Source organism: Vulpes lagopus, chromosome 7 (genome assembly GCF_018345385.1).
Source record: "Vulpes lagopus strain Blue_001 chromosome 7, ASM1834538v1, whole genome shotgun sequence".
Taxonomy (NCBI): Eukaryota; Metazoa; Chordata; class Mammalia; order Carnivora; family Canidae; genus Vulpes; species Vulpes lagopus.
The window spans coordinates 110,151,919-110,167,635 of NC_054830.1; the positions used below are offsets into that span (position 1 = coordinate 110,151,919).

At 39.3% G+C, this 15,717-nt stretch overlaps 1 protein-coding gene across 2 annotated transcripts; it reads left to right on the forward strand.

Moving 5' to 3' along the window:
* Positions 1-288: 288 nt before the first annotated feature.
* Positions 289-15,717, forward strand: SKP1 (S-phase kinase associated protein 1). Of its 2 annotated transcripts, none has more exons than XM_041763486.1 (6): positions 289-445; positions 3,691-3,787; positions 8,616-8,689; positions 11,883-12,026; positions 13,778-13,918; positions 14,836-15,717. In XM_041763486.1, the coding sequence occupies exons 2-6, from the start codon at positions 3,691-3,693 to the stop codon at positions 14,869-14,871; spliced, it is 492 nt and encodes a 163-aa protein (XP_041619420.1). In that variant the 5' UTR covers positions 289-445; the 3' UTR covers positions 14,872-15,717. The 2 variants fall into 2 exon arrangements, with proteins under 2 accessions (XP_041619420.1, XP_041619421.1); XM_041763487.1 differs by having other exon boundaries at positions 356-445; positions 3,677-3,787.

Genomic DNA, 15,717 nt, shown 5'->3' on the forward strand with positions numbered 1-15,717 from the left:
TCCACGGCGGGAGTCTTTAACTCGGCAGAGGCCAGCCCCTGCCTGAAGGACCCTCGCAGGCGGCGGAGCACCCCAGCCGGTCCCGCGGTTCTGCTTGCAGGACCGCGAGCCGCGGCTTCGCGGGTGAGGCGGGTGGGGCGGGTGGAGCGGGTGGAGCGGGGGTGGAATGCGGGGGGGGGGGGTCAGAGCGAAGCCCCGCCCCCGCGCCGTAGCGCCCGCCCCTCCGCCCCGCCGTCTCCGCCTGCGTCAGGCGATCTCGGCGGCCAGCCCCGCCGGCGCTGTGACGCCGCGGCCCCGGGGTCCTCAGCGCCTGCGCCCGCCCTTATAAGGCCGCCGCCGTGCCGCGCCGCCGTAGAGGCCTTGTTCTCCCCCTTTCTCCTCCGGCCGGCGAGGGTGCTCCGCTCTTGTCAGCCTCCAGCCCGCCGTCGGCTTGAGACCGAGCACCGTGAGTAGCCGCCGACCGAACGCGAAGGGGCGGTGGTGCCGTGGATTGCGGGCTGGGCGGCCGCCCCGGAGGCCTCGGCCCGCCCGAGGCGGGAGGCGGGAGGCACCTGGGCCAGGCCTCCCTCAGGCCCAGCGCAGCCCGTCGCGGACCCGGTTCCCGGGAGGTGCCGGCGAGCCCCTCTCCTGGCCGCGCGTCCTCAGGACGCCTCGGGGGCGCTGGGGCGGCCGGGAGAAGGTGCGAGCCGGGCCGGAGAGTGGCCCCTCCTCGCGAGGGGCGAGGGTCCGCCTGCCTGCGCGGAGCTCGGCCGCGAGGCCCAGGCTGCGGCCCGGAGCCTCCGTTGGCCGTGAGCCTGCCGGCCTCGGGGACCGGGTGGGGGCGGGGGCGGGGGCGGTGGCGGTGGCGGGGCTTTCGGCGGAGGACCCTAGGCCGGCGTGGGCGTGCGTGCCTGTTTGTTGTCTTGGCGTCCGGAAGGAGCGTGGCGGTGGGAGTCCGGGAGCGCTGGGTCTTTTTCGCTCCCATCTTTTTTTCTCTTCTTGTATCTGGCGTCACCAGCCACAGTAAGCTGTGGCTAACTGCTTGGGCCGCACGTTTGCCCGGCAGGCCGCCTGCTGCTTCAGAATATTTCTCTCCATTATTTTGCCACAGCTTGGAGTTGCTGAAACAACTGTTGAAATAGCCAGATGTTCTCGTCATCGTGGTGTGACTTTTAGGAGGCCTAACTCTTTCGAAGCCAGGCTGCTTTTAAGTTTTAACGGGGATAGGACGTTCACCTGGATAAGGATCTCAGGTTTGGGTTTTGGGGTCATGAGTTTTTCACCAGAGCGTCACGATAGAATGTATCTGTGTCATAGAGCAACGTAGAGTTCTCCATTCTGCTCTCAAAAAAGTGTCACAATTCGGGTCACTGAAAACACAGGTTTCTCTTATGTTGTTGATAGACTCTGTTTCATGCCGGTAATGGAAGGTGATTGATTTTCAAGATCAGAAGCTTAAGGAATTGTCTTGAAAGCATGTCAAATCAGAATCTCGTCCATTATCATCATTACAGTTTTGTCCTGAATTTCAACTCTATGACAGTAAAAAACGAAAACAAAAACGAAACGACTCTTTGAAGTATTAAGTTTGGGATCACAAAGTGAATTCGATTACAAATGAACCCATTGCCTCCCTGCTTATTTAATAAGACCTCAACTCCCTTAAGAGTAATATAATACAGGAATTTGACTATGACTAAGCAGATCTGGTTATTTACCAACAGTTACTTGAAAACAATATGAAATGGTCATTGTGCTTACAAGTAATTTTGTCAATTGTATTGCCAAGCTTGCCTTTCTGTGGAAGTGCTGATTGCAGTACTATGGAATATAAAAAGAGCATAGAATGTTTTGTAATTAAAAATTGGATTCACATTAAAATATTTTTGGGAGGGATACCTTTTGTTATTGTCTTGTCACAGGGAGGGTCCTCTGCTCTGGGCCCTTCTCCATTGAATAGGACAACTGCATTATTGGCAAGCACTAAGCAACATGGAGGAACAGACATATTTGTGAACTGAAAAGTGAAATCTGATTCTCTCCAGCCCTGGACGAGTGAGAGCAGGATATTGCAGTGGCTGATTTTAAAACAGAGCTTTACCTTTTTTGCTTCCTTTCTCTAACAGCTTATTCGGGTAATAGAGATAATTGTCTAAGAAAAGTAGAATGAATATTTTAACTGATTTAATGGGTTTGGAATCTTTGATCCTAAAATAGGTGCAGTGAATATTTTAAATGGCAAATTCTACACTCTAGAGTTAATAGGGCCATTGCAGGATTATGAATACCTGAGAAGCATGGGCCTGTAAAATATTTATTTGAAATTTGAAGGGATTCTAAAGTAATGTTTGGAGTCCGGTATTGCTGCTCTTCCTACTTCCCCTAAGAATCTGAAGATAAATTGATGGCTTGGAACTTTTCATTTTAAAGAAGTGGGGTTTTTTGGTTTTGCTAGAACTCAAGTCCTTTGTAGTTAATTGCTTAATTTTTATCTAAGAGGTATCTTTTTCCTAGTGACCCAGAATTAGTCTGAGGTAATAAATACATTTTTGAAGCTAGTAACAGGTTATTTCTCTGAGGATTTTATTTTAGCAGGAGAACTCAAATTTGGACACCTGGACAGTCAGTAATGGAAGATAAAAAGGACTGTTAAATTTAAGTACTTTTAGTTTAGCAGATGAGATTGACATTTGTTTGTCCTTAAATATATTATTATCTTGTATATTTTACATTGATGCAAACATAAAATAAGAATATTCTCATAACACTCCTCAGATCTGAACTCATTTTTTACTGGTAAGTCTCACTATTGGAACATTTGTATCTTACTTGGTAACTTCATTTATTTTGGACTGACCACCCTCAGCTTTGCAGGAGGTTTATTGTGACAGTTAACTATTCGGATGAGAGTAGTCAGCATTCAGTGACAGCAGAAAGGCAGGCAAATGGGTGCTGGGTGACGTAGTTGGTTAAGCCTCTGACTCTGAATTTTGACTCCAGTCCTGATCTCAGGGTGGTAGGATTGAGTCCTGCATGGGGCTCCCTGTCAGCACAGAGTCTGCTTAAGATTCTCTCCCTCTGCCCCTCCCCTGCATGCATAAGTGTGTGTATGCATCCTCTAGAGCTCTCTCTTTAAAATCTCTCTCTCTCTCTTTTTAAGGTTTTATTTATTTATTTGACAGAGCACCAGCACAGGGAGCCGCAGGGAGAGGTAGAAGCAGACATCCTACTGAACAGGGAGCCCGATGTGGGGCTCGACCCCAGGACCGTGGGATCATGACCTGAGCTGAAGACAGATGCTTAACCAACTGAGCCACCCAGGCGCCCCAAAATAAATAAAGCTTTAGAAAAAACACCAGCAACAACAAAATGCAGGCTCAGACTGAATAGTTTATTTTAAATATATCTTACATTAAAAATACAGAATGTAACTCTAAAATTTATACCAGTAATAAGTTCAGTAGGGCAAGCCTTAAAATTAAAAGCTTGTATTCCTAGGAGTTACACTTTGAAAAAATTGATAGCAATACTTCTGTGCTAGCCTGGGAATAACCACTGGCCGTGTTTTACAAGATTATATATATACTACAGGTCGTTAGGATTTTATAGTTAATACGTTAGATGTCTTTTAACAACAGACTAGTCAATGAAATGTAAAAAAAAAAGTAATATCTCTTATATTTCAAATTCAGTGTAGTACCTTTTTTTTAGATGCCTTCAATTAAGTTGCAGAGTTCTGATGGAGAGATATTTGAAGTTGATGTTGAAATTGCCAAACAGTCTGTGACTATCAAGACCATGTTGGAAGGTAAGTTTATTAGAAAACCTGGGACAGGAGAAAGAGGAAGTAATGTTTAGTTGGAGGTAACCTGTGAACATTGAAGTTAAACAAATCGCAATTTGTCATTAAATGCTCAAGAGTATGAAGGGGTAAAGTTTACATTTTTTGAATTAAAGAAATAACTGCATCTTTTTGATAGAGGATATTTTCTGCATTGTCTGAATTAATGGATTTTTTCATTACTAAATAAATAAGATCATAAGCTAATATTGAAGTGATTTCTAAGCATCAGACAATGGCCTAATTATCAAGTGAATTTGGATTCACAGTTTCTAATGAGAAAAATAAAAGGCTCTGGAAAAGAGATACATTCCTATATGATATCTAAATAGGGTCCTTTGTTTCAACAGAGAAGTAAGCTGAGTAGATGGTAAACCGAGATGTCCTTTTTTTTTTTTTTTTTGACCGAGTTTTTCCTTTTGTCCATTTTGTCTTTCCCCTGAAACTGCTGCAAAGCACATACATGGCACATTGAAGAATTAAGGTTAGAAAACAGGCTCTGAAACATTTCAAAACTTTACTAGTTAAAATGAATCTTTTCTTAACATTATTACTGGGTTGGTGGACAGTAATAGTATATGGAGACATTACAAATCAATTTCTAGCATTGGTGAAAAAAATTAACAGTAATAAGGATGTTAAGTACTCAAATATCAAAGGTTTTTATTTAGCTTATACTTAAGTGAAAAGTGCAGTGAAAGGAAGGTGAGTGAGAAATAGTCTTTGCTCTTGAATTTGTAAACTAGGAGGGGAGAAGGACACCAAAGAACACAAACCGTCACACGGTGTAATTAGTGCGTTAGTAGAGTGTGCCAGGTGGTACTGGTGGAACATCTTGGCTGATGTTACTTTTCAGGCTTGTGGAGAGACTACACTGGGTAGCAGTAGTGATGTGATATTTCAGCTCTAGTAAAATTAGAATGTTTTAGGAGAGGATTCTGAGGTAAAGTAGACAAGATGTGTTCTAGGAAAGTAGAGGTTTTTATTTGGGGTTTATTGTTATAGAATGAGATTGTGATACTGTAGTTGGTAGATCTGAAGAATGGGTTTGAGAGAAATGGAAAGAAAATGACTTCTTAGGTATGTTTACTTAACCCCTCCCTGCCCCAAGAAGATTTTTGTAATAATCTATGTGGCTCTTGGTCCAGTCTTGGTGGACTGCTGGAGATACATAGAGTTTGTGTGGTGGGTTATAGGAGTGTTTATGGGAGTAAATGAGATTGGCAGTCAGCCATATTGGAACGGGAAGCAGGTGGTGTCAGGTGAGTAGAAGTCAGAAGTGGAAGATGAGTGGAGTAAGATTTGTGGAAACCAAGGGAAGAGGGAGGCATTTTGAGATGACCAGAATGATTATCAGATTCATATACTACACTCTGGTCATTTGAGATTTCACAGTAAGTTAGAGCATTACTTACTGCATTTATTAGGTATGGTAGAGGCAAAAGCTAAATTGCAGAGGGTGTGTCTTCTGTTTTCTAAGCTGGTGACTTCTGTTAGCTGATAAAAGCTGAACGTGTAACTCTTTTTTGGTAATTGGTACCACTCCTATGGCACTTACAGTCCTGTATCCTGATAACTTACAAAAATAGATCACTTCTATTAAGTTGTAAACCCCTTGGTACATCCCACAGTCACTGTTCATCAAGTACCTGTTGAATGAAGAACTATGGTATGGTCACTAATAAAGAGTGTGAAAGCAATCCAAGTGTCCCTAAAGGCAGGTGAGTAAGGCATTACCTAGAAGGTGTAGAAACTGATACCAAAATTGCTGCCTGAACTCTTGCTTTGGCAATGAAAGTGTTCTTTATTTCATCTTAGTTGGTGTCTGGCACACTAATCTGTCCTGTGCTGCTTCAAAGAAGCATTTGCCATGTAGGAACGTAGGGCTCCTTGAAGGTTTTCCAGGCCTCTTTAGATCACAGAAGCAAGTGGAGTGATAGCAACAGTTATATGATTCTTTTCTTCCATAGCCTTTGGGCACTAGAGGTGAATGACTTTAAGTACCAGTGGTACTTAAAGAATATAGAATTCTAGCCTCTTCAGAATTAGTGTCTGTTGAATTTGGCAACTTAACTGTTTTTCTTATTTTTGATTATGGGTTTTTTGTGACTTAAAAAAATAAAAATAAAACCTAATCACAGGATAATCAGAAGTGAAAATCTTGGCATGTGTACATGTGAGTTGACTGATTTGTTCAGGTCCAGGATGTGGTATCGGGATACAGGTGTCTTTCAGAAGTCTTTGAAACTAAATAGCTTAAAGGAATGACTATGGATACTTGTGCATTCAGTCTAAAAGTAGAAAGGAATTGCACATCCTTGGTTTAAATGCTAGAGAAGTGATCCTTTACAACTGTAAGGTCCTTATTTTTAATATGACTTAAGCCTTTCTTCCATATAATGTTTGGATCTAAACAAGTTAGTCTTCTGTATTATGTTTCCTCTACTATCTCATATTCCCAAACATAAGTATTTTATATAGTGTAACTTCATTTTCTCCCCCAGATTAAAAATACTTCATACTAGTACAGGAAAAGCAAAAGTGGCTTAGTCAAAATTGACACACTCATTTTTACAGTTTTACTCTAGATTGAGATGGGATCAGGGAACAACATTGGTAGAAAGGAGGAGGGGAAATGAATGATCCATCTATATAGGAAAATAGGATTCTTTTTGAATATACTCTAATCTTTACCACTCCAGTAAAACTGCCTGTTAAGCTCATTGACCTCCATGTTGTCAAGTGCATTGTCTTTGATTTCTCATCTAGACCAGTTGACACCATTTGATCATCCTCTTCTACATCCGACTTCCAGGATACTTTACTTGTCACTTCACTCAGAGCTTTTTGTCTTCCTATCTTTAAAGCCCGTAGTTCCTCACGGCTTGCTTAAACATTGGACGTCTTCATCATATTTATACTCCTTCATTCCTTTGGTCTTCTCATCTAGCCTGATAGTGTTGTAAGCCATCTAAACACCAATTCCCAAAACTACCTACAATTCTGATCTCTTCTTTTGATTTTTAGACTTGGCATGTTTAACTGCTTGGTCTACCCTTGGTTATCTAATAGGTACCTCAGACTCAATAAGCTAGAGTTCTTAATTCCCAGCCCTTCAAAATAACAGTTCTCTGACAGCCTTCTGCCTATCAGTTATTGGCAACTCCATTGGCAGTTTCATCTAGTTCCTTACATCATACACCTTCGTCTTCCCTGACTCACATTCTATTTCCCATCCATTGCCTCTGCCATCAAAATGCATACAGAATTGAATCATTTCTTCTTCCGTAGCTGTAAACCTGTACAAGTCACCATCTTGTGCTTGGATTATTGCCAGCCCCGTAGTAGATATCCATCTTTTCTCTGCCACTGTCTACCATCTCTTCCCAATACAGTAGACAAAATGCATGGGGCCCTGTTACCATCAGGTCCCCTGTCACTGGTCTCATTTACTCCTTTCACCCTTGCTAAACCTGCTGTAGTAACACTAGATTCTTTTAGTGTTATTAGAACATGCCAGAGCATCCTATCACAAGGACTTTGCGTTTGTCATTTCCTCTACTTAGGTGTTTTCTCTCCTTTAGGATTTTACTACAGTGTCATCTTGTCACTGAGACATTTTGAGCAGTTCTGTCTAAAATTGCAACAATTCTTTGTATCTTCTATATTCACTGCTCACTCTCCACTGCCTAGGACACCTGTTACATATCAGAAACTCAAATGGTTTGACTCAATGCTGGCCATGTCAGCATAACTGGTACTCTCCTACCACCAATATAGTGCTAAAGTAACTTTGGCCTCTAATCTTCATACTTACTAACAAATAACTTTGGGCAGCTCTTTTTTAGTCATAATAGAGACTGAAGGACAAACAAACCCATTTAGCATGAAAATACACTCTTATTTAGAATCTCTAACAGGGATTTTAATTTTAAGGGTTTTTTTGTTTTGTTTTTTTTTGTTTGTTTGTTTACCAGTCACTTTGAGAATATGAAAGTTAGGCTTTTTACCAAGACAATCTATAGATTCACAATTATGGATAATATGTGATGAATAACACTAACAGGTATACACTGAAACAGAGTCCCTCAGCCCACATTATTAACTTTTATTATTATTATTAACCCTACACATGATACTGTTAACAATTCCATATGTATCCATCTGGAAATATTTTAAATATATAAGTGTATACCCATTTTTATTCAGTAACATTTATTTTCTTATACCTGGCTTTTAAAAACTCTAATCCTGGAATCATACCCAGTATGTATGGCTCTGCTTGCCTTATTTTTGTTTGTCAGTGGCTGCATGATTTGTGTGTGTGTGTGTGTGTGTGTGTGTATCTCTTTGGGCTTCAGATTTTAATAGACTGAGATTCTGTTACTTGAAATACTTTGTAGTCTTATTTTTCTAAATGCAGCCCATCTAGAGAGTTTGGTATAAAGAGGAAGACTAGGAGTCTGGCTTTGACTCCCCCCCCCCCCCCCCCCCCCGCCCCAAAGTCATCTCAGTCTCACTTAATTAGGTTACTTTTCTTCCTCTTTAAGGATTCTGTTTATGTAATATTCCTGTATTTGTCTAGTAACACAGTTTTATATAGTTTTAGGTGGTTTATGGGCCACTTACTAGGAACCGCTAATTTTAAATGCTTATAAGAGACTATTTCTTAGTAAAGTACTTTTCAAGGACTTTTAGACAATGTTTTACGAGGTACTTGTTTGACACGTCTGGTTGGTGTCGATCTTACAATAGAATTAGGAAATAATGGCAACTCTTGATATAATTTTCTTAGATTTGGGAATGGATGATGAAGGAGATGATGACCCAGTTCCTCTACCAAATGTTAACGCAGCAATATTAAAAAAGGTAAGGTAACAAACTATGTGCTTGAATATGTACTTTTCTTTTGTCACTTAACATCCTGATGATCTTCCTATACTGCTACATAGGTAGCTTCATTACACAGACGGATTATGATTCTAAATGTTTTTTGTATTTATTTAAACAGGCCCTGAGAATATTTGAGTTGTGCAGTTTATTTATTTGAGTAGGCTCCATGCCCAGTGTAGAGCCCAATATGGGGCTTGAACTCACCACCTTGAAATTAAGACCTGAACTGAGATCAAGAGTTGGATACAACTGACTGAGCTACTCAGGCACCCTAGGTTGTTACTGAAATAATAATAGTATGTGCTTAGGAAAAAGGAAAAAATTGTCTACTGAAGCTGTGCCTCAAGGGGAGCTTGAGAACAAATGTACCCCCATTGCTCACCTTACCTTATATTTAAGCATAAAAGGCTCTTTACATTGAATCAAATTTAGTGTTTCAGGGCACAAGGCTCCTTAACAGAGCCAGCTATTCAATTGGATGTTTATTTGGAGAAAGACCAGTCAGTTTTTACAAGGTAGAGGAAATTAAGATTAGAGATGGGAATGGTTGGTTCTATTTGGCCCCTTTCTCAAAGATTTTTAGAAGTCATTGCCCATATGCAGTTTCATCTCCTGCTTTCTTGTGACCCTGGTGTGAAATGCAGCTATGCTGCGTATTTTTTCATATCTTACCATGATTGGCTATTAACAGTTCTTTTAATTGCCCTTGAGTGGGTAAAAAGTGATTCTCTAAGCATGAACAATTTTTGCATATGTTACTAGCCATTTATATTTTCTGCTTTGTTTTCCTTTGCACATCTTTCTTATGGACTTAAAAAAATTGTTATAAAATATACATAACATAAAAATTACCGCTCTGACTTTAAGTGAGCAATTCAGTGGCATTAAGTACATTTGTATTGCTGTGCAATTACCACGACTCACCATCTCCAGAAATTTTTCATCATTACAAACTGAAACTACCCATTAAACAATAACTCCTCAATACTCCTACCTCCAGCCCCTTGTAACCACTATTCTATTGTCTGTCTATATGAATTGGACTGTTGTTGGTATCTCCTATAAGTGGGATTATACAGTATTTGTCTTTTTTTTTTTGTCTGGCTTATTTCACTTTGCAAAATGGTTTCAGGATTCATCCATTTTGTAGTTCAGTGGGCTTTTTTACAAGAGTTGTTTATATAGTGTTTCTATTACTTTGCATTGTCTTATCTCATTTATAGTATTCTATGGTTTAGAAGCTTTATATTTTATCTTCTGGGTATTGTCTTGGGAGTTAACATTCTATTTTATACTAACGCAAAATGCATCTGATGTTTGCATTCATTCAAATGCCAGATATTTTTTAGGTGCTGGCGATATAGCAGTGAACCAGAGACTAAATCTCTGCCCTTAGGAACTAACATTCTAAAGGTGTGGGGGAAATGTATAATGTAAGAAATACGTCAGATGGAAAAGCTGTGGAGTATAAATGGGCTGGTTGGTGGAGAATTAGCTATTTTTAAGATAAAAGTGGTAGGGAAATCCCTTCCTGAGAAGTTGATCTTTAAACAAAGACATTAATTAATATGTAGGGGAAGAGAATTCTGGGCAATGAGAGCAAGTGCAGTGACCCTAAGACAAGAGCATGCTCTACCTTTTGAGGAAAGGAAGGGAGGCAAGTGTGGTGACTAGAGCATAGTGAACAAGCAAAGAATTAGTAAGAAGGACAGGGTTGATGGGCTGGGTGATTATAGAGCCACTTCTGAGAGTAAGTTTTTTTAACCTATTTTCATTATTAAGTCTTGAGAATGTTTAAGCTTATGTATTGAATAATTGCATGATCTAAAACATAAAAGTATGCAGTAAAATCTCCCATTCTTATCTCTATCTATCTGACCTGAAACCCTTTCAAGTAATGATAATCAACATTCATTTCATACACCCTCTTTTAAGAGTTTTTTTTTAATCCCTACATAAGCAAATATTGATAGCTGGTTGTTTGTTTTTTTTTTTTATACAACTAGAATAATTCTTAAAAAGGCATTGTTTATTTCTTTAAAACTCCTAGCTTGGCTTATCCTTCTAAAAATAGTTCTTTCCTTTTTTTTTTTTTTTTTTTCTAACATCCTGACAGTATAATTTCTCAGCTCTGCCATTTTTTTTTTCAGCTTTATTTCTCCAGCATTATATACTCTAAAGAAAATTTAGTCATACAGAAAGTGATACTACACAGCAAATACCCATTTACCTATCACCTAGATTCTACAACTTGTAATACTTTCAGTGTTCATTTTGGTCTTAATGATGGTACTTGTGATCTAACCAGCTTCCTGAAACTTGATCTGTTTATTCTCCTACTAAGGGAACATGTCGGCTTTTCTTGTATCCTTATACCCAGTAGTCTCATGCATATGTGAAGGGTATTTAGAATTGCTTGGTGATATTGTATCCTTACCTTCATTAGGTAGTTGCTAGATTACTTTTGAAAGGGGTTATGCCAATTTACACTCTCTAGTATAAGAATTCATGTTATCCTCACACTGTTGACAGTGATGAGTATCAAAATCTTGATTCTTCCCGCCCCCATTAGTCATTCTAAAGTAGGACCTGACTAGACTGTTGATTTTTTTTTTTTTTTTGCATCTAATAATACTGAACATTTTCTCTTTTTTGAGTATTCAGATTTCTTTTGTGAGTAGCCTGTTCATATCTGTAGCCCATATCTTTGTAGTGATTTTCTTTTTTTTTTATTAAGTAAGCTCTATGCCTGACATGGGCATCCTGAGATTAAGAGTCACATGCCCTACTGACTAATCCAGCCAGGTTTCCCGCTTTGTATTCTTTTTTACGATTTATTCTAGAGGGTAATCCATTGCTGGTTGTTCCTGTTGCATGTATTTTCTATTCATTATCCTGTCTGACTTCACGTCTCTTTTGCACAGGAGCTTTTTTAATGTGGTCACGTATAGTAATCTAACTGCATGGTTTGCTGTTCTCTAAGATTTTCTAGCCTCAAGGGTTGTGAAGATTCTTCAAGCTTCAGTTTTCCTTTTCAAGCCTGGCCACTAATTTGGCCATTCAAGTTAGCTTCTATCTAGTTCTTAGCCCAGTGTAGGAATAACCTTGCCCCAGTAGTGGAATGAGTACCTTGTGATGTAGTGCCACAGAGAAATGAACTTTGTTACAGGTCATTCAGTGGTGCACCCACCACAAGGATGACCCCCCTCCTCCTGAGGATGATGAGAACAAAGAAAAGCGGACAGATGATATTCCTGTTTGGGACCAAGAATTCCTGAAAGTTGACCAAGGAACACTTTTTGAACTTATTCTGGTATGTTTTTAATGCATACTTTAAAATATCTCTAGTTCAGCACTTCTAAGACTTGTAAGAGTTTAGTTTGCACTTCTAAGGAGTTTAACTTGTTAAATTCATTGTTGCTAAATTTTAATTCTCTTATCTCAAATGTAGTGCTGTATTTAAATTCACACATTAACAATCACATTAAATATAAATGGATTTAAACACAAAGAGTACAGATTGTCACATTGGAATTAAAAAAAAAATTCAGCTATGCTCTCCCCAAAATACCTGCTTTATTTTTTATTTTTATTTTTTGAAGATTTTATTTATTATTTGGAGAGAGAGAGAGCATAAGCAGGGGGAGCAGCAGAGAGAGAGGGAGAAGCAGACTGACTCCCTGCTGAGTAGGAAGGCCAGTGTGGGGCTTGATCTCAGGATGCTGGGTTCATGACCAGAGCCTAAGGCAGACAACACTTAACCAGGGAGACAAGACTTAACCAACTAAGCCACCTAGGCACTGCCCCCCAAACACCCACTATAATGACACTCTTAGTTTTAGAGGGTGGAAGAAGATTAAATTATGCAAATAGTAATCAAAAGAAAACTGCAATGACTGTGTTAAAGTAGATTTCCGAGTTAAAAATATCACCAGGATTAAAGAGGGTTGTTGCATAATGGTAAAGAATCAGTCCATTGTTAAGACGACATAACAATCCTAAGTGTTTATCTGTCTAAAGGCAGAATTTCCAAAAAGTGAAACAAAAACCAGTAGAACTCAAAGGATAGACATACCCACCATCTTCTGTCTCTCCTTAATTGATAATACAAATAGAATGAATAGGGATATAGAAGATTCAAATAACACTACTGGCCAACTTGACCTGATAGACATTTATAGAACATTAAATCTCATGACAGCAGAATACTTTTTCAAGTATGTACTATTAAATTAAGATAGACATGTTAGAAATAAAAGCAAGTCTCAGATTTGAAAGAACTCAAGGCACACATAGTGTTTTCTGATCGCAGTGAAATCAAATTAGAAGTCAGTAACAAAGCTCTCTGGAAAATCCTAAGTATTTGAAAACAAGCACTTCACAGTAACACGAGTCAAAGAAGAAATAAAAAAGAAAATTAGAAGCAAGAATTGGAAATTTTACACCAGAAAGTATTTTGATCTAAAGGGAAATAAAACCCAACACAAGAGAATTTGTGAGACGTAGCTAAAGTAGTATTCAGAGGACTACTACTTGATAGCACTTGAGCACACCTATATTGGAAAAGAAGAAAAGTGTCAAATCAGTGATCTAAGCTTTTACCTTAAACTAGTCAGAGATGAAATTAAACTCACAGAAGAGAATATTAAAGAGCAGAAACCTGTAAAGCAGAAAATAGTAAAGAAAACCAAAGAATCCAAAAGCTCATTATTTGAGAAGATCAGTAAAATGTAATGTTATTGCTTCTGTTTCTTTAAATATTTTTGTCAAGATTTGCTATGTGGTGCTTCTGTGCACAGAGCACACACATACACCCACAAGTAGTGACCATTCTTGAGCATTTGAGGTGGTGTATGGTTTGCTTAAGGCAGCAGCAGGACTCCATATTACAGAAGGTGTAACAAAGTGTTGTATGAAAATATTTCACAAAAGCATCTGATTTTCCCTTTAATTTCACAAAATTAACTAGCATTTTAAGTTTAATTACATATGGATTGGCAGTCGCTAACTTTGGATTTAGTTGAAAACATCAACTATATAATGAAAACAACCATCACATTCCAGGCTGCAAACTACTTAGACATCAAAGGTTTGCTTGATGTTACATGCAAGACTGTTGCCAATATGATCAAGGGGAAAACTCCTGAGGAGATCCGTAAGACCTTCAATATCAAAAATGACTTTACTGAAGAAGAGGAAGCCCAGGTAGGTTGCTCACAGCTTGTTTCTTTTTTTTTTTTTATTTTTTTTATTTTTTATTTATTTATGATAGTCACAGAGAGAGAGAGAGAGGCAGAGACACAGGCGGAGGGAGAAGCAGGCTCCATGCACCGGGAGCCTGATGTGGGATTCGATCCCGGGTCTCCAGGATCGAGCCCTGAGCCAAAGGCAGGCGCCAAACCGCTGCGCCACCCAGGGATCCCTCACAGCTTGTTTCTAATTACATGCTTTAAAAAAAAAAAAAAAAAGAGTAAAACTCAGAATGTACCTGGAGAGGATGTCTCTCTATCAAGGAGTCTTGACTTTACTTGAAAGATGATAAAATAGGTACCTTCTCTGTCATAAAAATATTCTTGTTGAGAGACTGGTCTGTCTGTGATTCTAAATACTTGCATGCTCCCATTCTTGTATGAGCATAAGAACAATTAGCAGCCATAGGTGTTCTTTGATACTTCCTCCTTCACAGTTACTAGTTTTGTCACCTGGAGCTTACGTGTAAGCCATAAATATTTGACTTCAGAAAAGCAAGCCCTGTGGCTAGTGTACTGCCAGGATACTTGAAAGAAAGCAACTTAGTGAATGGGGGAAGAAATGAAGGAGTAGATCAGAACGTTGACACAGCTACAAACTGAAATAATGTGAATGAAGTATTTAAATTGGCTGTCAGTTCTGGTGACTGAAGCTTTAATTGCCCATTGCCTTTGCTTTTTTGATAATTTCAGCAGGGCAGAATAAAAACCTGGGGAGGCAAAGGAGGGTAAGGAAGTGTACTTGTACCCTCGTATTTTTCTAGTTTTCCGTCTGTCCCTTGGTAACCCTCCTCACAGGCTGTTAATGAATCATGAGGGTAGTAGTCTTAAGAAAGGCTGCTTAAGGTACTTCCTTATATCTCTCTCTTCTAGGTACGCAAAGAGAACCAGTGGTGTGAAGAGAAGTGAGATGTTATGCCTGACACTGTAACACTGTAAGGATTGTTCCAAATACTAGTTGCACTGCTCTGTTTATAATTGTTAATATTAGACAAACAGTAGACAAATGCAGCAGCAAATCAGTTGTTTTAGCAGAATATTGTCCTCCTTGCATGTGTAGTTTGAGTACAGATTCCAAACTTATGGCTGTTTCTTCTAGTATCGAAAGTTTCTTTTTTTCCTTGCTCTTAATAAACTGAACTGTGGGTTCTCTGTAGAAGGTGGCATTTTGGGCTTTCCCTCTCTTTGTAAAGCGATTTCTGCCTAGTTTATTGTCTGGTTAACTTTAGTTTAATGACCTTTTAAAAGTTGGCATTGTAAATAAAACAAGTTGAAAAAAGTTTTCTGAAATAGAATTAACAACGTATTATCTTTATTCATGAGTTGGAAACTGGAAAAAGGCTACTTGAGGTAAATGTTTTGAGTGGGGTTATTAGGATGTCTTCCAACTTCCTGGAGTCAAGGAGTACCACTGGTATTGATGAGCCTGTATGTAGCTGGGCTCCCTTAATTGGATCTAAAGACTTGTTTTTGCATTTTTAATCCTTAGCTTTGAATACATTGGCTAGAGACTCAGTTACTACTCAGTTTGTGGTTTTGGGGGAAATTTAGCCAGTCTGTTAGCTTTTCAATTAAAAAAGGCAAATAACCCATGTAGTATGTCATCTTTTTATCATCAGTTATCCCATGTGGGGGAAACTTCACACTACTTGCATGTAAAAAAAATTAATTTAACCTTTAACATTAAAGTGTCTGGCAAAACCTAGGAGTATCCATCATGAATGAAAGATTCAATAAAAAGTAAGTTACACAGTA

Excerpts from the sequence above, each read along its gene's own strand:
- SKP1 (XM_041763486.1), top strand. The coding sequence starts at position 3,691 with ATGCCTTCAATTAAGTTGCAGAGTTCTGATGGAGAGATATTTGAAGTT. Across the intron at positions 8,690-11,882 it reads ACGCAGCAATATTAAAAAAG|GTCATTCAGTGGTGCACCCA; the intron begins GTAAGGTAACAA and ends ACTTTGTTACAG. Across the intron at positions 12,027-13,777 it reads CACTTTTTGAACTTATTCTG|GCTGCAAACTACTTAGACAT; the intron begins GTATGTTTTTAA and ends ATCACATTCCAG.